Here is a 21,389-nt window from a genome sequence, read left to right on the forward strand (position 1 = left end):
AGGTGGTGGGGGGGAATAATCACTTCCCTCAATCTGCTGGCAGTGCTCCTACTAATACAGCCCAAGATGTCGTTGGTCTTCCTGGCAGCAATGGCGCACTGCTGACTCGTATCTAGCTTCTTGTTCACTGTAATCTCCAGGTCCTTTTCTGCAGAACTGCTGCTTAGACAGCCACAATTAGCTGGAATACTTGAGATTAGAGGGGGAGGGGGAGCAGGAGTGTGTTCCCAAAGAGACAGAACTGAATGTTTTCAAATAATTTTAAAGTTGTCAAATAGGGCTGTTATTGAGGTATTTGGGAAATATCCTCAGGTTACACAACATTACTTAATATGGTACAAATATTGTGTGTCTTTATGTTGTAACGTATCATTTAGAATTGAGCAGTCTGTGAATAGCTAATACTGAAGGAAAATACAATGGTAACCTCTACATAATTTAAGTAAAAGAATACATTGTATATAGCCAGAGGGGTTCAACTCTTTGAAAAACCAATCTTAAAGTACTGTTATACACGAATGTGAATTTGTGTTCCCCAAGGTGTCTCCTTATTTCCATTTTCATCACACTAACACCAGTTTTAATTTAAAAAATCTCCCATCAGTCAAATGTTGCCTTATCCGCGGAGCTTACATTGCTAATTGGTCAGATTTGTTCTAACCTTGTCTTTTCCAACTGTCTTAAAATGTGCAATTGATATCAAGAGAATCATCAATGTCCATTTTTGGCTTTCCAAATTTCATATTTTAAAGACTATAAAACCTATGAAATTATCTGGGATGTTAAACTAATCTTCAAGTTACCAAGAAAAGGGCCAAATAAATAACTTACAATTTTTTACATTGGTCTAAAGTTTGGAGGTGAACCAGAACATTATTTTAAAATATAAAATGAAAGGACATTCTCTGCTGCCTTTGGCTTGAATAATAGTTGCAGAATGGGGCCACAAGAATGAGGGGTAAAACCAGGAAAATGGGAACAGGCCCAGCAGGTCTGTCATGTGGTGGAGGGTCTTTCTTCCTGTCCTCGGCAAAAAGAATCTAAAATGTCTTTAGAACTGACGTTTCCCACTCTTGTTTTTTTGTCATAAATTAAGCAATGCATAATAGTAAGACAATATGTTGTGAGTACCAGTAAACATTGCTTAGTTTAATTTTCCCAGGCTCTTAAGCTTATTTTAGCATAGTTTAAATTTAGCATCTATAACTGACATGGACAGTAATTAAAATTAAAATTAACAAAGCTCATGCATAACTTCCTTTTCATCTTCGTTTTTTGTCTCCTAGGTCTTCTAACATTTATAAATTGTGCCTATGTTAAATGGGGAACAAGGGTGCAGGATGTATTCACGTATGCTAAAGTCCTTGCCCTTATTGTCATCATCGTAACAGGAATTGTTAGACTATGCCAGGGTAAGCTTATAAAACTAATTAGAGGTTGGTGTGCAGCAATAAGGCTGGGGAATAATCAGTTTGGTTTTCATTAGGAACATCCATAGAAGCTGCAAAACAGTATTTTTAAATTAATCTGTAATGTTAAATTTATATTTATGTAATGCCAGATCTCTCTATTAAGCAATAAGGTCCAGCATATCCATCCAGATATTAACAACTTGGCCAGTGTTGTGAATGAAGATCATACTTGAATTGGCCTAACACACCTAAGCAATTTTACACCCTCTGGTTTGGAATGGTTAGTGGAATGAAATAGCAAGCAGCAACATGCAGAACTTGCAAAATACAGTTTGAAGAGAGAAATATGATGTCTCCAATGTCTAGTAATATTGTGAGGTTCACTGAACTTCAATCTAAACTTTTTGTAATCTGGATTTTGGATAAGATGTGCAATTACACAAAACTGTACAATTGCAATACTTCTCTTCAGAGTATACCTTCACTGATATCTATCTGTGAAGTTGAATGGACTCAAAGCCATTTAAAAGGAGCTATACACTTAGATGTGTGCCTCTGAAGGTGGCTGTTCTGCATCTATAGAAGGAGTATCAGCCCAGTATTAGTTCCTGATTTCTCTTCTTTATTGTTCAGCATTAAATAGTTTATTGCTGGTTCTTTTTCTTATTAGTCATAATATTTTTAAGTTGTTTTCCATCAAACTTTTTTTTTTTTTGAGTTTTACTCCTGTGTGTTTTGGAAGCTTTCCGTGTTGGCTCAAAAAAGTACACAACCCAATTTTAAATTATGAAAAATGTGTCCTTTGCCCAAATTATGCTTTGTGTTTAGAGTGAAGTCATTGTTGAGGGACTGTACCCCACGTTCTTTCCTTATTCTTGGGCCGGTATTGAACAAAACGTGCCTATATGAGCACTACTGCACAGTGTGTCACTTCAATACAAAATACCTCTGCACCATTGGCTGCTCCACTGACCTTAATATATTTACCACTAACATCCTGGATGCTGCCTGCCTTCTTCCCTGCTCCTAGCTTGACTGTTGCTCCATCTTCCTCAGTGTCATCCAAGATGCTGAGGAGGAGAGCAATGCAGTGACACATTTAAAGGACTCAAATATTTGGGCTGGTGAACCTTGGCAATGCCTTATAAACTGCTTTTCCCACCCTACAAATAGCAACATATTGCTGTAAAAAGTACAAGGTGTTTAGAACTGTAGCTATATTTTTGGGCATTGGAATGTACAAGATAGTAACTCACCTTCCTGTAGTCAATATTATAAAATGTTTATATTGCTATTGTATTGCCACAGTGCTGACAATGTCAGCACATGTTGGAAAAAACTCACTCCAAGTTGAAGGGTGACATAAATGATATTAGTCGCAGCAGTATTGATAGCACACAAGACTTAAGTGTACTTTGGAAGATTTTGTCCCTACCATTATTTAACAACATTTTATGTTCCCTTAATTGCTATCAATTTGGCCCTTTCGATACTTAAACTAAATTGGTCTACCTCTTAATATGCACAAATTCATGGACTCGTCGCATCTTTTTGTATGCATTTAAATGTTTACAAATGTAATGGACAGTAGTCTGAACCTATGATAGTAACTATAACTCATCAAATCAATCAGAACTTTAACAAAATGAAATACAGGTATTTATCCATTTGGATAAATGACTGATTTTATGAATCTGCCTGTATTTTTGAAAGGCAGTCATCCCTGCCCACCCCTAAATAAATAAATAAAAGGCTTAGTTTTGACTCTCACAGGCGAAGTGGTTCAGAATTTCAGAGATGGTATAACCCATAGAATTGTAACATTTCATTTGTATACAATGGCTTGAGCCAAAAGGATACTGCCAAGGCTGTTACAAGTATGATTGAACTGTATTTTGGGTTACAAGCCTGTACGTCACTGTCCCTCAGATCTGTCTCTGCTGTTACTATGAACAGGTCAGGTATTTAGCTGCATAATAATAATGCTTTCTGAGTTCTCCATAGAATAGATTTTTTTTTAAATAAAATTAAGTGCCCTGCTTATTCTCAAGGCTGTAACAGGCAGAATGGAAGGATGGGTCAATAAGTGATCTTGAAGGAATGTGAAAATTCCTAGTTCTTGGCTTGTTTTGCTACTTTTGCATATCAAACTAAAAAACATTTTTACTTACTATGTCATACCATAATGCATATGTATTTCTCCCCCCCCCTCCCCCCAGGACATTCAGGACACTTTCAGAACTCCTTTGAGGGATCTTCTTGGGACCTAGGAGACATTTCTCTTGCACTGTATTCCGCCCTGTTCTCTTACTCAGGCTGGGACACCCTTAATTTTGTAACAGAAGAAATCAAAAATGCAGAAAGGTAAAGGATCCAGTTTTTTTAAGGATGTTAGTTAATTAAACTTGGACTGTTCTTAAGTCACTAATGTAGTGACTGTTTTTCATTGAAATGTGTTCTGAGCTGACAAGGAATTTGATTATTGTAAAACTACTCTGTGTGGACACACAACTCTCAACTTTATAATGGATCACCAACGGGATTATTAAGCATAAGGTTTATTAATGGCTGAAACACTTTAAAAATAAGGAAGTCTTGATGACTACAGCATACTAGTTGATTAGCAATCGTTACTTTGCAGTTACGTATCATGGATAGTTCTTTACAAATAAACTATAATATTGCAGTGTAAATGGTGCACACCATTGGTTTTTATCTGTGCAATTGCCTAGACAGTTTCAAAGTCTCAAAACATAATCCCAACACACAGGTGAATGCTGAAAATGTGCAACTGACAAGTCAGTTAATTGTGTAGCTCCGTCTTTAAACAGAAATGGTTAATGTAAAATTCACATCTGTCTGACATGTTTTTACCTATTACAAGTAACAGCTAAGATTGCTATAGCTAAAAGACGGGGGAGGGAGTTCCTTTTTTCCCCAGCCGGCTTGCTTTATACGTTATTAGTCAGTTTGCTCTGTTTGAGCATTCACACAGCAAAGGAGAGACACGTTTTCCTTTAAAAATTTTTGTTGCAAAATGACAATTAGCAACTATCTTTTTTTAACTGACTAAATTTCAGGTTGACAATGTCTCTTTTAAACCACTTTGCTAGTGAGTGGTGTACACCTACCCATAAGAGATTTAACGCTCTGTACGTTAGTCATCTTGTCTTTCTGCATCTGTTGGCAGAGAAAATTGATTTTAAAAATTCCCTTTTGAGTGCTGTTGCAATATCTTTCCACCTTCCTCTTAAAGATAATCTGCTGAGTTAACAGTTAAGTAACTTTTTTCTATTGGATATCATTTAAAAACAAGTTTTCTGCTAGGAACGTTTAATTAAGATGATGAAACCTCCTTTACATCCATATGTTGTTCATAAGCTCAAATTTCTAATGCAGCAGGCTTTATTCCTGGCAGTGACTCTCACTCATAAAGCAAGCTTCAAATTTTAGTTGCCCATATTATACTAATGCTCAAAAGAATAAGGAGGTGTTTGGTCTCATGAAATGTCTTTGAGTATGGTAGAATTTTTCCATAATCATCCTGTCTCATACTTGTCCTGTGAAAGTTCTAGTCCACAATTACATCTGAAAAGGTCCCTGGGCTTTTTTTTCTTGAAGAATAATGCCCTTGAAGAGCCGTTCCAGCTTTTTTGTTTCATGAGGTGACGTGTCTGCATTTCTTCTTCATGCTAAGGTCCACAGATCCATTACAATGAGTACTTCAGGCTGCTTCCAGTTTGGGGGCAGAACCAGACCTCTCGGTCATTGGCAACAGGAGAATGCCCTTCCTCCTAAAGTTTCTCCATTTTTTTTTACCCTGCCTCCATGGTGCTTGGCAGGTTCAACCAGACCTCCTGGCTGTAGAGCTTTTCTGATGAAAATTCTTTATTTTGAATTGTTTGACTTTCTCTGTCACTCTGTGTCTGTCTAATTCCCAGCCATGTCCTAGAACTGCATTTGATCTTTTGAGGAAAGTCCCCTCAGCTCTGCTTCCCCTGCTGAGGTGTTTGCAGTGGCTGGTGCCCCTGCAGGCTTTAGCAGCAGAGCTAAGCTGAGGAAAAGGCAAAATGAAAGGGCTGTCTCACTTTGGAGCTTGATCCTGTTCTATGGGCAGAATGCAATTGCGTGGGCTAAGATGTGAAGGACAAGTCACCTCTGTTTCCTTTCCCTGGGCAGGAAAGGAGCCAGATTGGATTAGAGAGGCTAACTCTGCTGGGCAAAATACAGCCAAGGCCAGACTGGATTGCCCCAGCTCCCTCCCCTGGCAGGAAAGGAGGCACGTAGAAATGGAAAAGAACAGGCTCCAGTGGCAAGCAGCCTCTCTTTCCCTAGCTGCATGAGGGGCAGCAAAGCCAGAAAGGCAGCATGCCAGATGGAAGATCATGCCTAAAACCCCATATAGGTCACACTGGCAGCCATACCTCTGACTGCAAAGCTGAATCCCTCCTACCTCTCAGGTCAGGTGGAGGGTACTTGACACAACATGAACCCTACCAATGCCAGAATGCAGTAAGGGGTGTTTGTTTCCAACTCTCACCCTCTGCTGCCACCTCTTTAACATCCCCCCCCAGGGACCCCTCTTCATATCCTATGCTGAGACCTCCAGGGGAAACAGGTCCATCTGCCCCATGTGGATCCCATGCAACAGAGGGGTCGAGCTTATGGGAGCCCATTATTGACACCCCCCCCCCCCCAGATCAGTACCTCCCTTGAGACACCCAGAAGGGCTCCATGTGGGGATGGAGAGACAAATAAGACCAACCTCTTTGAGGACAGTCCCATTTTAGGTCTTATGTTTTGCAGATGGATGGCAGCCTTTTTTCTTTTCCCAACTTCAGTCATTACCATTTGATCTTACATGTGTTCTCAGGGTCTCTCCAGGATAGCAATATAGGCTTTAGGGAAAAGGAAATTTTCTTTTCTTTCCAGACTGTTTTTCTGATTGGGGCTCTGTAGAGAGAGGAAGCTGAAACAAACAGTGATACAGTTTCTGGAGTATCTTGGATTCCAGAAATGCGTGACACTAAGGAAGTCAGTTATAAGCTTGGACAGATGATAAAGAGCATTAGGTAAAAGGTCTCATCTCAGAAGACTTGTAATAGATTGCCATAATGGAAAACAAGTGGTGTCACACATCAAAAATCTATTTCTTATTTAAGCCTATTGGGAATTCTGATTTCAAGTGCAAGCATGCCTCAGGGATCCAGAGTTGATATGATACCTATCCACTAATTATGGGTACTCCTTCTGCATCTTGCCCTGTCTCATTCATTGGAAGAGATCTACTTCCCATTATATGTTCTTTGCTCCCACAACTGGTGAATGCAGAGAATTAAGGTTGTTGGTTTTGGGGTGTTTGTACCATTCTCTGGTTTAGTTCAAAGAATGGGTACTAGAAAGAGAGCAAAGCATCCATCAGCTGAAACATAATAATTCACTGATGTCTCAGAGCACTGCTCCTTACATTGGTAACAGACCTGTTTAGGTCATGACCATCAACATTTCTGATAGCATCTTTATGATAACTCGGAAGAACATGATCAACCCTACTCCAGAGACAGATTCTCCCATCCTGGGTGGAGCAAAGTCTTCTACCCACCAGAGGGGAGATGAACATCAAAACACGTTTGGCAAAGTTGGATTAGCAGAGTACTCCTACACGAAGAAATATCTCATTCATGGTAAAGCAGTTTGGTGGGCTGGTGATCAGCTTCTCTGCATCTGGAAACCGTAAATAAAGTGACCTGCAGCCTCTCTGTCAGACTTGGAGCATGAGGCAGGGATGAAATCTTGTAAAGCTTATCAGGGTGCCTCGCTGTCTGGCCACCTTTTCCATTGTTTGTCAGATATGGAACAGCTTCTGTATGAGAAGAGATTAAAGACTGGGACTGTTAATCTTAGAAATCTCACATTGGTACCTTCTTTGCGTTTTATGAAATCTGCAGTGATAGTGTTCTTAAAATGAACAACTTGTGGTGGGTCATAATCCAAGACTGCTGTAACATGAAATATGACAGAATGCGGGTAAAACAGAACAGGGGACATACAATTCTCCCCCAAGGAGTTCAGTCACAAGTTTAATTAATGCATTATTTTTTTTTTAACTAGCTTCATCAACATGGAAGCATGTCCTCTGAAATGGTGGCTGAAGCATGAAGGGACATATCAATGTTTAGCATATCTGGCACGTAAATACCTTGCAATGCCGGCTACAAAAGTGCCATGCAAATGCTTGTTCTCACTTTCTCGTGATCTTGTAAATAAGAAGAGGGCAGAATTATCTCCTGTAAATGTAAACAAACTTGTTTGTCTTAGCGATTGGCTGAACAAGAAGTAGGGCTGAGAGGACTTGTAGGCTCTGAAGTTTTACATTGTTTTATTTTTGAGTGCAGTTATGTAACAACTACAAAAAATCTACATTTGTAAGTTGCATTTTCATGACAAAGATTGCACTACAGTATTTGTGTCAAGGTTCCTTCCTCACTCTGAACTCTAGGGTACAGATGTGGGGACCTGCATGAAAGACCCCTAAGCTTATTTTTACCAGCTTAGGTTAAAAACTTCCCTAAAGTACAAACTTTGCATTGTTCTTGAACTGTATGCTGCCACCACCAACTGTTTAAAACAAAGAACAGGGTGTGGCAAATTACTGGCACTACTTTAATGGGTCTCACGCTTTCTCCTCTTGGGGAGGGTTCAGGGCACCGTTTCTCGCCCCTGAACTGGGGTATTAACTGCCCCTCTAGTGTCCTAGAGGATGGGAGTGGAGAGGGAGGGACCCAGGCCTACCCTCTACTCCAGGTCCCAGCCCAGGGGCCCTAGGGATAGCTGTAAACTGCTTGAACTAGCGGTTCCTTCCCCTGGGCTACTTCCCTCTCCTGCCCTTCAGCTTGTGGGGCTTCGTGCTCTCCCTCTGCACAAACCAGGTGTCCCTTTACCTAGGTCTTGGTCTTCTTAGCCCACCGCAGCACTTCTCCAAACTCTCCTCTGCTTCCCTCCAAACTGCTCTCTGCTCCAACACCAATCCACTCTGCTTCAACTCCTTCCCTTGTCTGATTGAAGCAGGGGGGTTTTATCAGGTGACTGGCTTCAGGTGCTTTAATTGGCTTCAGGTTGAGGGGAGATATGATTGCTCTCTATAAATATATCAGAGGGATAAATACCGGAGAGGGAGAGGAATTATTTAAGCTCAGTACCAATGTGGACACAAGAACAAATGGATATAAACTGGTCATTGGGAAGTTTAGACTTGAAATTAGACGAAGGTTTCTAATCATCAGAGGAGTGAAGTTTTGGAATAGCCTTCCAAGGGAAGCAGTTGGGGCAAAAGATCTATCTGCCTTTAAGATTAAACTTGATAAGTTTATGGAGGAGATGGTGTGATGGATAACATGATTTTGGTAATTAATTGATCTTTAAATATTCATGGTAAATAGGCCTAATGGCCTGTGATGGGATGTTAGATGGGGTGGGATCTGAGTTACCTAGGAAAGAATTTTCTGTAGTATCTGGCTGGTGAACCTTGCCCATGTGCTCAGGGTTCAGCTGATCACCATATTTGGGGTCAGGAAGGAATTTTCCTCCAGGGCAGATTGGAAGAGGCCCTGGAGGTTTTTCACCTTCCTCTGTAGCATGGGGCACGGGTCACTTGCTGGAGGATTCTCTGCTCCTTGAAGTCTTTAAACCACGATTTGAGGATTTCAATAGCTCAGACATAAGTGAGAGGTTTTTTGCAGGAGTGGTGGGTGAGATTCTGTGGCCTGCGTTGTGCAGGACGTCGGACTAGATGATCATAATGGTCCCTTCTGACCTTAGTATCTATGAATTAATCTATAGCAAACTTTCTCCCTCTACAGGGAATAAGGCTCCCTTCTAACACTCTCCTGCTGCCCTCTGGCCATGCAGTATCACAAGGGAAAGAGCCCACTTGGAGACGTCTTCCCCCAAAATATCCCGCCTAGCCCTACACCCCCTTTCCTGGGGAAGGCTTGATAAGAATCCTCACCAATTTGTACAGGTGAACACAGACCCAAATCCTTGGATCTTAAGAACAATGAAAAAGCAATCAGGTTCTTAAAAGAAGACTTTTAATTAAAGAAAAGGTAAAAGAATCACCTCTGTAAAATCAGGATGGTAAATACCTTACAGGGTAATCTGATTCAAAACATAAAGAATCCCTCTAGGCAAAACCTTAAGTTACAAAAAGACACAAAAACAGGAATATACATTCCATTCAGCACAGCTTATTTTACCAGCCATTAAGCAAAAGGAAATCTAACACATTTCTAGCTAGCTTAGTTACTAACTTAACAGGAATTGTAAGGCTGCATTCCTGATCTGTTCCCGGCAAAAGCATCACACAGACCCTTTGTCCCCACCCCCAGCCCTCCAGCTTTGAAAGTATCTTGTCCCCTCTTTGGTCATTTTGGGTCAGGTGCCAGTGAAGTTAGCTTAGCTTCTTAACCCTTTACAGGTGAAAGGGTTTTGCCTCTGGCCAGGAGCGATTTTATAGCACTGTATACAGAAAGGTGGTTACCCTTCCCTTTATTTTTATGACAACTTGTATGAGGTGAATTGAAAAATACTATTTCTTTTGTTTATCATTTTTACAGTGCAAATATTTGTAATCAAAAATAATATACACCTTGTATTCTGTGTTGTAATTGAAATCAATATATATGAAAATGAAGAAAAACATCCAAAATATAATACATTTCAATTGCTATTCTAGTGTTTAACAGTGCAATTAAAACTGCGATTAATTGCGATTAACTTTTTTAATTGTGATTTTTTTAGTTAATCGTGTGAGTTAACTGTGATTAATCAACAACCCTAATTTGTAGACCTTAGCATGAAGAAGAAGAGAAAAATGTATCTGTGCTTAGCTGAAAATTATCTTTCTGTGTAATAAGATCCACAGATTCAGCTCACTCTGGAGACAAATGGATCATCCACAATACAGATGGAAACTGACAGCCCAGTATTTGGGTTTGTTGTGATTAGGTAGAATATACTATGCACTGCCATAGGAGAAATGTTTGTATTTCCTCAAAGTATATTTAACACAATCTCTAATTAAAAAAGTAGCTTTGAATTATCTTGGCTGTGGAATTTCTCAACTAGAGGGAATTTCAAGAGGTGATGCATTCATCTGATGCTAGGGAATGACAGGTCTGATCCTGCCCGAAAGCTGCACGCAGGTTGGAGTACCCATGGTAATGGATCTGTGGACCTTATTACTTGCACAATGGAAATTTTCAGGTAAGCAGATCATTTTTCCTATTCTAGCATTCCCTTTTAGCCATGCCTTTGTGAATTTCAGGTCAAGGTGTAGGATGGCAGCCATGTGAGAGATAGTACGCAACCTTTGATTAATATTTAGGATACTCACAGGGAAGCCACATAGAATATTTTACATTCTCTTGTCAAAGAACTCGGGCTTAAAATTGTATCAGACATTGAGGTTTGGACTTGCAGCTTCTTTCTAGTTTTGAAAAAGTTTGAAAATACCCTGATTCTTCCATCTTCTGCATAGTATTTTTAGGGGATTAAAGGGGGACGATGAATACCCCTCTGTAGTTTTGTGTGTTTCTTTTTTGTTTGTGGTTTTGTTTTGTTTTTGAAAGGCATCTCCTCTGTTTTCCATTTCCTGCCTGAGTGTAATGGGACAGGCCTCACCACCACGGTGCCTCCTGCTGGCTGTCCTGGGAATTAGCTCTTGTTTCACCAACATGCCCTCATCTAGTAGTGTCTCACCTGTCGTCATTCTCACCTCCACCTCTAGGACCCATGTCGCTCCCTGGACTGTGCTCCACTCGGTTCTCTCCCCGCCCCCCCCCGGGGGACCTGGCAGTGCTCAGGGCAGTCCACTCATCGCCATGGCAAACTGCAGTGCATGCACTGGCCACTCCCCTTGGTGGCAAGTGGAGGAGGACCCGGGCCCACCCACTACTCCGCGTTCTGGCCCAGGGACCCTATAGCTGGCAGCCATGTATTGCCCCTCCTTCTACTCCACCATCTGTTTCCCTGGGCCACTTCCCCACAGCCCTAGCACCTTCTCCGCCCTTGTATCAGGGCATCAGTCTGGCTGCCATCTGGTTGGAGCTTCCTCTTGTTCCCTTTTCCAGCACTGCTCTGTCCGAGGTGCTGTCTCTCTCTCATCTAGGGTGACCAGACAGCAAGTGTGAAAAATTGGGACGGGGGTGGGGGTTATAGGAGCCTATATAAGGGGGAAAAAGACCCCCAAATCAGGACTGTCCCTATAAAATCGGGACATCTGTTCACGCTGCTCTCAACCCTCCTACAGGGTAGCCAGTCCTCCTCCCTTACCCTCCTGGGAGAGACTGCCTCTGTTCTGCTCAGCAGCCCTTCTTATATAGGCCAGCCTGACCCTGACTGGCTGCTCCACTAAGCCTTCTCCCTATTGGCTGGCTCAATAAGACTCTTCTAATTGGCTGGGTTCTGCGCAGCCTCCCCAAGGCTGCTTTAATCCTTCTGCCTGTGTGGGGCAGCTACCCCACCACACTGGGGTACTAGATTTACTAAATATGTCTATAAATAATATATATTTCAGGAATGATCCTTGTATTGCTTGTTCTCCAAGAGTGTGGTGGGATATAATTATATTGGTTAATCTTTGGTGCAATGAAAATTATTGCTATTGCTGAGAAAAAGGTAACTACAATATAGTCCCCATTTTCTCTCTCTTGTTCTCTGCGGAGCTGGCACTTTTCTTTTGTTCTTGTTTCACATCATTAAACTTTAGCTTAAACTGGTATTTGAAGTAAGTAATTGCTCTCTGGATGGATCTCAGCCACTAGCTATTACGATGCTCAGATCTTTGAACCATGAGCGTTGCATTAGTCACTCTCTAGGAGAACAGTCCCAAGAATCATGGTCTCTTATCTTTTAAAGAGTTTTTAATTACTTTGTATTGCACTGACATTTTGCCACAGTAATTTGACTTTGTGATAGTGATGACATTGTAATGGTGTTGAATCCCCTTTTAGTGCCATTAGGGAAGTAATGAAAAAATCCTTACTCTGTGCCAAATTCATTTTTAAAAGGTAAATGACGCTTTAAAATATTAAATCCAACAAATGCAAAAGGCTGACTTGGAGTTTGTCACTCTCTAAGTATTGATCCAGTTTGCTGGTTTTGCCACCCTGAACGAGTAACAATTTTTTCAAAATTTTGTTTTGTTTTGACAGGAGGTTTTTGAAAGAAAAAGAGCTTGCATTCAATTAGAAACATTTATCAAATGTAATCAGCTCAGTCTAGCTCTAAATAACTTAGATATTTCCATTGATATCTGACACTGACAGATAGGCAAAGTAAGAAAAATGCTACTTAGACCTTATTAGAGTTTAATTTAAGGATATTACATTGACAGTTTGTTTTAACGGTTATAAAGCGTTAACTTTTTGAATCTGTATTTAGTGTTTTTAGTGTAATTGTCTGACTTCCCCCATAATTTTCTGCAACTGTGAAAATTTAAATCTATTTAAAAAGTGGGAAAAAATTTAACCCGTAATTTTGCACAACTGTAGATATGTAAATAGATAAACAATTTAAAAATGCTTAAAAATAAATACTGATATTTGTTGAAATTATATATATTTTTTAAAACCCTAGAATTTTCCCAAGCCTATTTGCTGTTTTTGTCTCATCAGGAATCTGCCACTGGCTATTGCAATTTCTATGCCCATTGTGACGGTTATCTATATTTTGACCAACATAGCTTACTATACAGTGCTGGATATTAATGCTGTTCTTTCTAGTGATGCTGTGGCGGTGGTAAGTCAAATATATACCATACTGCTGTATTGTCAAATCTTCATATTTTAGAGATAGATTTACTACTTGTGCACATTGTAGGTAAAGTCCCTGGTCACTCACGTTCCTTCCTGTGCCATGTATATTTTCCCCTAAATCTAGAAGGGGAGACCAATTGAATAATTAATTTATCCTAAATACTTAAATCTGGTCTTAAACACAAATATTGTGAATGTGCATACTGTGTATTGGTTTCTTTTAACTTAATAGCAATCCTATTTAAAACCAGCAGCTAATCCAAGCCACTGGCATATTTTGCAAAGATTCTGAGTAGGTGTATGCTCCTTGAGGTATTTAAAGAATAATAATAGGAATCATTAATACTTAGCATGTTCTTAGTCATTTTTATGCTATAGTTTTTAATAACTTGAAATGTGTTTGAAAAATGTTGTACTGAGACACTAACTAATCTGTCTTCAATGTGAAGTAGCTTTGTTATCTGTTTGCAAATAGATAATGTTGCAATTTAGCCATGCTAATATTTGTACTACTCTCTAACCAAGTTTTATCACTCATTGTTTCCTAGCCCTACTAAAATTGCATCAATTCCTACAATTCTTCTGTAAAACAGAAGTACAAAACTGAGGGGAAAAAAAAAATCTTGAATTTGAAGGATTGGATGCTCATTTGTGTAGGGATTTTTTTTAAAGTACCCTAAGTTTTATTCAGTAATTCACCTATTCTCCGTAATATAATTTCTTACAGATACAATATATCCTCTATATTTTGATCATTGGGCTGGTAGGGCAATTGTTATAGTAAACCTTATTAAGAAATTTGTATGACTGTACAAGCTTAATCAACTTTAAAATGTAACAAACTAAGCTCTAAACAGAGATGGGTGAGATTTAGTTTAGTCAGCAGTTTACAAAGGATAGGGGTGGTTTTTAAAAAAATTTCCCCTATGAAAACTAAATCCCAGTGTTGACTGTGATGAACTGTGGTGGCTTGCATCACAGCAAATAGATTCCAGTGATTTCAAATGATCTGTTCAATCTCAGTCTGAGCTTAGCTACTCAGAACAAAACTAAGGCCTGGTCTACACTATGGGGTTAGGTCGAATTTAGCCACGATAGGTTGATTTTAAAATGAATGTATCCACACAACCAACCCCGTTCTGTCGACTTAAAAGGCTCTTAAAATCAACTTCTGTACTCCTCCCTGGTGAGTGCTACAATCGACCTTGCTGGGTCGAATTAGTGGTAGTGTGGACGCAAATCGACAGTAATGGCCTCCGGGAGCTATCCCAGAATGCTCTGTTGTAACTGCTCTGGACAGCACTTTGAACTCCGATGCACTAGCCAGGTACACAGGAAAAGCCCTGGGAACTTAGGAAATGAAATTCAAGTTTGGTCAGCGTGGCGAACTTGGCAGCAGAGGTGACCATGCAGTTCCTCCAGAATTGCAAATGAGCTCCAGCATGGACCGAAAGGGAGACACTGGATCCGATTGCTGTATGGGGAGAAGCCTCTGTGCAAGCAGAACTCCGATCAAAAAGAAGAAATGCAAATATATTTGCCAAAATCTCACAGGGCATGGTGGAGAGAGGCTATAACAGGGGCACACAGCAGTGCTGCGTGAAAGTTAAGGAGCTGAGGCAAGCCTACCAAAAGACAAAGGAGGCAAACGGTCGCTCCGGATCAGAGCCCCATACATGCCACTTCTATGATCAGCTACATGCCATTCTGGGAGGGGACCCTACCACTACCCCACCATTGTCCATGGACACCTGCAAGGGGGGGAGTCTTACGCAACAGAGAGGAGGATTTTGTGGATGAGGAGGAGGAGGAGAATGCGCAACAGGCAAGCGGTGAATCCGTTCTCCCCAGCAGCCATGACCTTTTCATCCCCCTGGAGCCAATACCCTCTGAAGGCATGATCCCCGACCCTGAAGCTGGAGAAGGCACCTCTGGTGAGTGCACATTTGTAACTACAGTACAGAGTTTAAAAGCAATAGTGTTTAATGTTAGATTTGCCCTGAAGAATTAGGATGCATTCGTGGCCAGTAGAGCTACTGGAAAAGCCTGTTCACATGTCTGGGGATGGAGCAGGAATCCTCCAGGGACATCTCCATGAAGCTCTCCTGTAGGTACTCTGAAATTATTCTGGAATCATTGCAGCACAAAGCATGGCAGCGAATGGTCCTGGGTTTTGGTCACATTCAAGCAACATTTGGTCTATATCGTTCTGTGCTCACCTCAGGAGAGTGATATCATTCATGGTCACCTGGTTGAAATAGGGGAATTTTTGTAAGGGAATAGTAAAAGGACCCCATTCATGCTGGGTTGTTTGTGCTTGGCTAAAAGGGATCATCCCAGAGAATAGCCACGCTGTGGGGTGGGGGAAGGTGTGTGCTGCACATCCATCCAAAAACTGCAGCCCCTCCTTTTAAATGTGAAACCCAACCCATTGCTTGCTATGGGAAAGGATGGTGCTGCAGTTTGAAACCATACCCACATGTTATGTGTAAGAAGCCAACCCTGCATACCCTTTTGCCTTACCATGGCTGCCTGGAAACCGAACTGTGTTGCCCAGCCGTGTGTGATGTCACCATACCGGCAGGCCCTCAATATAAAAGGCAAAATGCAACCTTGTACCTAAAGCACATGTGCTGTCTGCTGTGAATTGCTTGATTCACTGTGAAAGAGTCTCCGTTTTGTTCTCAGAAATGTATCATCTTAAATTTTACTCTCCCTTTTTATCTTCCGACCCAGGTGCAAATGTTTCTAGGCTCCCCCATCATCTCCATCCCTGAGGTTATCGCAGATTAGAAGGCAAAAAAAATTGCACTCGCGATGACATGTATTCCGAGCTCATGCAGTCCTCCCACACTGATAGGGCACAGCTGAATGCATGGAGGCATTCAGCGTTAAAGACTAGGAAAGCATTAAGTGAGCACGAAGAGCGGTGGCAGGAGGCGATGCTAAGGCTAATTGGGGAGCAAACGGACATGATGAAGCATCTGGTGCAGCTGCAAGAAATCCAACAAGAGCACAGACCCCCACTGCATCCATTTTACAATCACCTAACCTCCTCCCCAAGTTCCATATCCTCATCACCCAGATGCCCAAGAATGCGGCGGGGAAGCTCCGGGCACCCAGCCACTCCACTCCAGAGGATGGCCCAAGCAACAGAAGACTGTCATTCAAACAGTTTGATTTGTAGTGTGGCTACAATAAGCAATGTGGCCGTATCCTTCCCTCCTCCCCCACCCTACCTGGGCTGCCTTGTCAGTTATCTCCCTTTTTTTTAATTAACCTACAGAAAGAATGCATGGTTTCAAAACAATAATTACTTTATTTTGAAGGTAGGAGGGTGCTTGGCTTACGGGAAATTAAAATCAGCAAAGGGGACGGGTTTGCATCAAGGAGAAATACACACAACTGTCACACCGAAGCCTGGCCAGTCATGAAACTGGTTCTCTGATGTGCAGCGCGCATTGCTGTGCTTTTCTAATCGCCCTGGTGTCTGGCTGCTCAAAATCGGACACCAGGCGATTTGCCTCAACCTCCCACCCTGCCATAAAAGTCTCCCCCTTACTCTCACAGATATTATGGAGCACACTGCAAGCAGCAATAACAATGGGAATGTTGGTTGCGCTGAGGTCTGACCTAGTCAGCAAACAGTGCCAGCGAGCTTTTAAACGTCCAAAGGCACATTCTACCACCATTCTGCACTTGCTTAGCCTATAGTTGAACTGCTCCTTACTATTGTCCTGGCTGCATGTGTACGGCTTCATGAGCCATGGGAGCAAGGCTGGGTCCCCAGGGATAACTATTGGCATTTCAACATCCCCAATGGTAATTTTCTGGTCTGGGAAGTAAGTCCCTTCTTGCAGCTGCTTGAACAGCCCGGAGTTCCTAAAGATGCGAGCGTCATGCACCTTTGCTGGCCATCCCATGTTGATGTTGGTGAAATGTCCCTTGTGATCCACCAATGCTTGCAGCACCATTGAGAAGTACCCCTTGCGGTTTACGTTCTGGTTGGCAAGGTGGTCTGGTGCCAAGGTAGCAGTTATCCTTTTGGGTTTATAATTTCTGAAGTTCCCTTTCCATTATGATTGCTTTTCTAGACCCATCTTCTGCATTTGGCTATTACTGTTCTTGGGTGTTGAAGCCTGTCACTGCAAACTTCTCTTGCAGTGTAGAACTGGGAGCCTGATTGACTTTACCAGCCAGCATCCAACCCACTCTCTTTGGTTGTGTTGATATCTTCCAAAAAGACCAGTTTGGTAGGAAGGCATCTTCTTTGGCACCTGTTAATTTAAGAACTTCTAATTAGAGGCAGTAATGGGTCACTGCTTTCAGACAGTGTGCTTATTGTACCAGAAGGACCTACAGCCCTTTTCACCAGGGGAGTAATAACTTCTGCAGTATCTATTTGTAATGTACTGGTTGTTGAGATTTGCAATGCTGCTCCCTGAAGCTTGATGCATGCCTTCACAAAGCATATTCTCTCTTCAAAAACAGACTCCAACGAGAGACTGCTGAATTGGAATTAATTTGCAAACTGGATACAATTAACTTCTGCTTGAAGACTGGGAGTGGATGTGTCATTACACAAAGTAAAAACTATTTCCCCATGTTTATGATCCAAGCGCCTCCCGCCCCCCGCGACTGTTCCTCACACGTTCTTGTCAACTGCTGGAAATGGCCCACCTTGACTATCACTACAAAAGGCTTTTTCCCCCCCCGCACTCTCTTGTTACAGTGTGTATGGTAACACCCATTGTTTCATGTTCTCTGTGTATCTAAATCTCCCCACTGTATTTTCTACTGCATGCATCCAGTGAATTGAGCTGTGGCTCACAAAAGCTTATGCTCAAATAAATTTGTTAGCCTCTAAGGTGCCACAAGTACTTCTTTTCTTTTTGCATATTCTCTCTTGTTTCCCAACACAGAGTCAGATCAGACTAGGTTGTCGTTCAGGAGAGCAGTGTTTTCACTAACATTTCAGTTATTCATACTCTGCCTTCTTGCTGAGGCTTGCCACTGTTAGTTAGTCTAACTGTGAGTATCTGCAGAAACAGTGTTATGAAGAAGAGGTTGCTTACTGGCCTAAGTTGTTCTCCAAATGTATTGCCTCTGCAGATTCAGGTGACTCTCCTTTCTCTCCTCTACTTTGGAGAGTTAAAGTATGAGCCTGAAGTTAGAGAAGAGCTATGTAAGTTGGGGACTTATAATGTTGGTTCTAAACTCCATGAACAGAGATGCATGCACATGCCTTCCCAGTGGTGAGATTCTCTGAAATGAGTTTGTCACACAGTGAAGAGCACATGATCTCTCAGTGTAATATATGGAAGTAATACATTTTGGAGAACAAAAGTTATTTTGTTAAGTAACCTTTTTTAAAATTCCCTTATCTGCTTGTGAATCTTGTACATTTCTGACTTAAAACCTGATTAGAATTTATTTGATATGCAACATTGATTGTTGGATATAGGCATATTGAAAGAGTTCACTCAATCTGGGTTTATGGATCTTTTTACCAGTTCTTACTTGTTAATTGGTAGGTCCCTCAACTCTTCTCATTTTCAGCACTGAAATCACTAGCACACCTTTGGGGCTGTGTAAATAGAAATATTGCTGTTACTTTAGCCCTTGAAGACTGCATTTAAGAAGACTTGCAAACTTTTGAGAGGTAATTCACTGCCTATGCAGCTTCACCAGTGTAAACAGCCATGGAAACTATAGTATAGATGGGACTCGGGCATCTTTACCACAGTCCTCAAACCTAGTCCCTGTCTGTTACAGCTTCCCCTGATGCTGCAATGGTGATGCTTTATAGCTAGAAAGGTTGTGAGTGTAGACACACCAAACAGGAGGTGTGAGATCAAGGGGTTGAACCTGATCTGGGGAGAAGGCTTGGCATATTAGCATACTTTTAAGGGAACACCATTTTGTCCTTGCCTATTCTGCAGAATTTGTACCCGTTTCCAGCCTTGTTGCAGCTCCTACTCTAGGGTAAGGAGCAGTTTAAGCCCTAGTGAAAATGCTTGTGCCTTATCTACACCACTGTCATGAATTTCTGATCTGCGTAGCTGCACTGTTGGAAGGTGGGTATGCAATTTTTTTAGTGTAGATTCTGCCAAAGAGGCTGGGGTATATCCGGAAGAGCATAGCCATGCAGTGGACTATATGCCATGCATGATTTCGGTGATTTAAGATCTTACTGAATGAACGATTCCACTCTGTACCTTGCACTGCAGCAGCATCTTCTGTCCCTGGGAAAAGGGAGGAGACATTTTCCATCTCAAATGATTTAAGAGGAGCAATGTGGGTTGCAGTGGGGACCAGCCAGAAGGATTATCACTGAAAGCAGAATTGAAAGACACTTTAAAAAACATAACACAAACTGCTATCTATTGCACCACCAGAAATTAGAGTACCCCATTACATTTCCAGTTGATGTAGTCACTCCTTTAGCACAGGTCACTTGAATGTATTTGATCAAATTGAACAGACTTTACCCAATGTTTTTGTTTTGACAAACAAGCTTTCTGAGAGTGGCACAGAATTTTATGCACTCAGCAGTTTTGTTTTGTTCGGGTCTTTTGCACATGCAGCTTTCCTACTTGCAAATGAGGTTACCATGAGTCAGTTTCCTTATTTCCTTTAGGAAACAATCCTCAAAGGTCAGGAAACTAAAAGGGGGAAAACTGTTCTGTGTTCTCACACCAGATCTTTCTGTTCCCTGCCTCTGCCCTCCAGTACACAGACCTAGGCTGGCATGGGGAATCTAAAACAAAATGCTATACTGCACACACTTTTCTCTCTCTGGGGAGAGGAGGAGCAAGAACAAACCTACAGGGCAGATGTTAGTCGCTTAATGTATTACTGAAAGGGGCTCAGATACAAAAGTGATGAGAGCAATATAAGAACCTGTATAAATGGAACCTGGAACAGCTCACTCATGTCTGAGGCAAACCTGAAATGAGCTACACAAACCGGCACTGCAGAAGTCTTCAGTCTTATGCAGGGTAGGATCATCTTTGGTCTTTCAGTTTTGCATGAGTTCAGAATTCAGGAAAGGCTGACATCTATTTCCAGTTATCCTTTTAGGACAGTGGTGTTTTGGAACTGTTAGTGTTGCATCATGATTCATTGCAGTGTCAGTGTCTGGTGATCTTTGTCATCTTGTTACAGTGCAAACTGAATGTTGTGAAGACAAAGTCCTTGTGTTGACATTCCTAAAATAAATGTAGGACTCTTATCTTCCTGCAACCCTCGCTTACTGAACATGGGACAGATCCTAAAACATGGAAGTACCCTGTGAATTTTGTTTTGTGGCAACATTTTATTGGAGGAGTTCTCACTGCTTCCAGTCAGACTTCTTTAAATAGAACTGTTTGTACAGAACTGTTGTTTCAGCATTTCAGGGGGCAGAGTAGTAGTCTTGCAAATCCTGTTCAGATGTTGAGTCCAGCTGTTAAAGTCAAGAAGCCAAACTAACTTTCCCACTGCAGGAAAAACAGATTTAATAAATCAGGCTTTTGTGTTTTAACAAAGTAGATTTTTTGAGAGTTTAATTTTGTGATCGTTCTTCTGGGATTAATTTGTCATAACATTTCAGTCGGGAAAAAAATGCTAGCACTTCAGCTGAAAAATGTACAGCTAGAAGCTCCTGGCTTCTGTTCTTTCATTAAGGTGGTCTTAAAATGAAATTCAGAATTAAGGTTGCTAGCGGGGGGAAACAAATACACGTGTGTCTATAGTATGATAGTTGGGAGGGAGGCATTGTCCATAACTGAAGAGATTTATAATTCATTTATTTCTTGTACTGTTTTCTGGCTATAGAAACAGTTCTAGTTCAGGACTTGTCAGATCATAGTGAGGATGATGATTTAATCTTAATGCTTCTTGCTCTTCAGACTTTCTCAGAAGAAACCCTGAGATTTATGCAGTGGACCATCCCCATAATGTTGGTTTTCTCCTGTTATGGCGGACTAAATGCTTCTGTAATAGCTGTCTCCAGGTAGGCCCTTCTGTCACCCTCTGCATATTCCCTCAAATGCGCCATTCTTTCCCTTGTCACTACTGCTTCACATGTCTGTAAAAATGAACTTGAACATTCACCAGAAGCAGTGGTAGGTAAAATGGAGTTGGTCAGCTCTCAGATGAGAGCTCCATGACTCATTTA

The 21,389-nt window shown here is 41.4% G+C and overlaps 1 protein-coding gene across 1 annotated transcript in view; it reads left to right on the plus strand.

The window, feature by feature from the left end:
* The window catches only part of SLC7A6 (solute carrier family 7 member 6), a 54,033-nt gene that overhangs the window by 18,527 nt on the left and 14,117 nt on the right, over positions 1-21,389 (plus strand). The window contains exons 3-5 of the mRNA XM_077831067.1: positions 1,287-1,412; positions 3,632-3,776; positions 13,088-13,211. Coding sequence (XP_077687193.1) covers positions 1,287-1,412; positions 3,632-3,776; positions 13,088-13,211 — 395 coding nt within the window. The remainder of the gene's footprint in view (positions 1-1,286; positions 1,413-3,631; positions 3,777-13,087; positions 13,212-21,389) is intronic.

This window comes from Eretmochelys imbricata, chromosome 12 (genome assembly GCF_965152235.1).
Source record: "Eretmochelys imbricata isolate rEreImb1 chromosome 12, rEreImb1.hap1, whole genome shotgun sequence".
Classification (NCBI taxonomy): domain Eukaryota; kingdom Metazoa; phylum Chordata; order Testudines; family Cheloniidae; genus Eretmochelys; species Eretmochelys imbricata.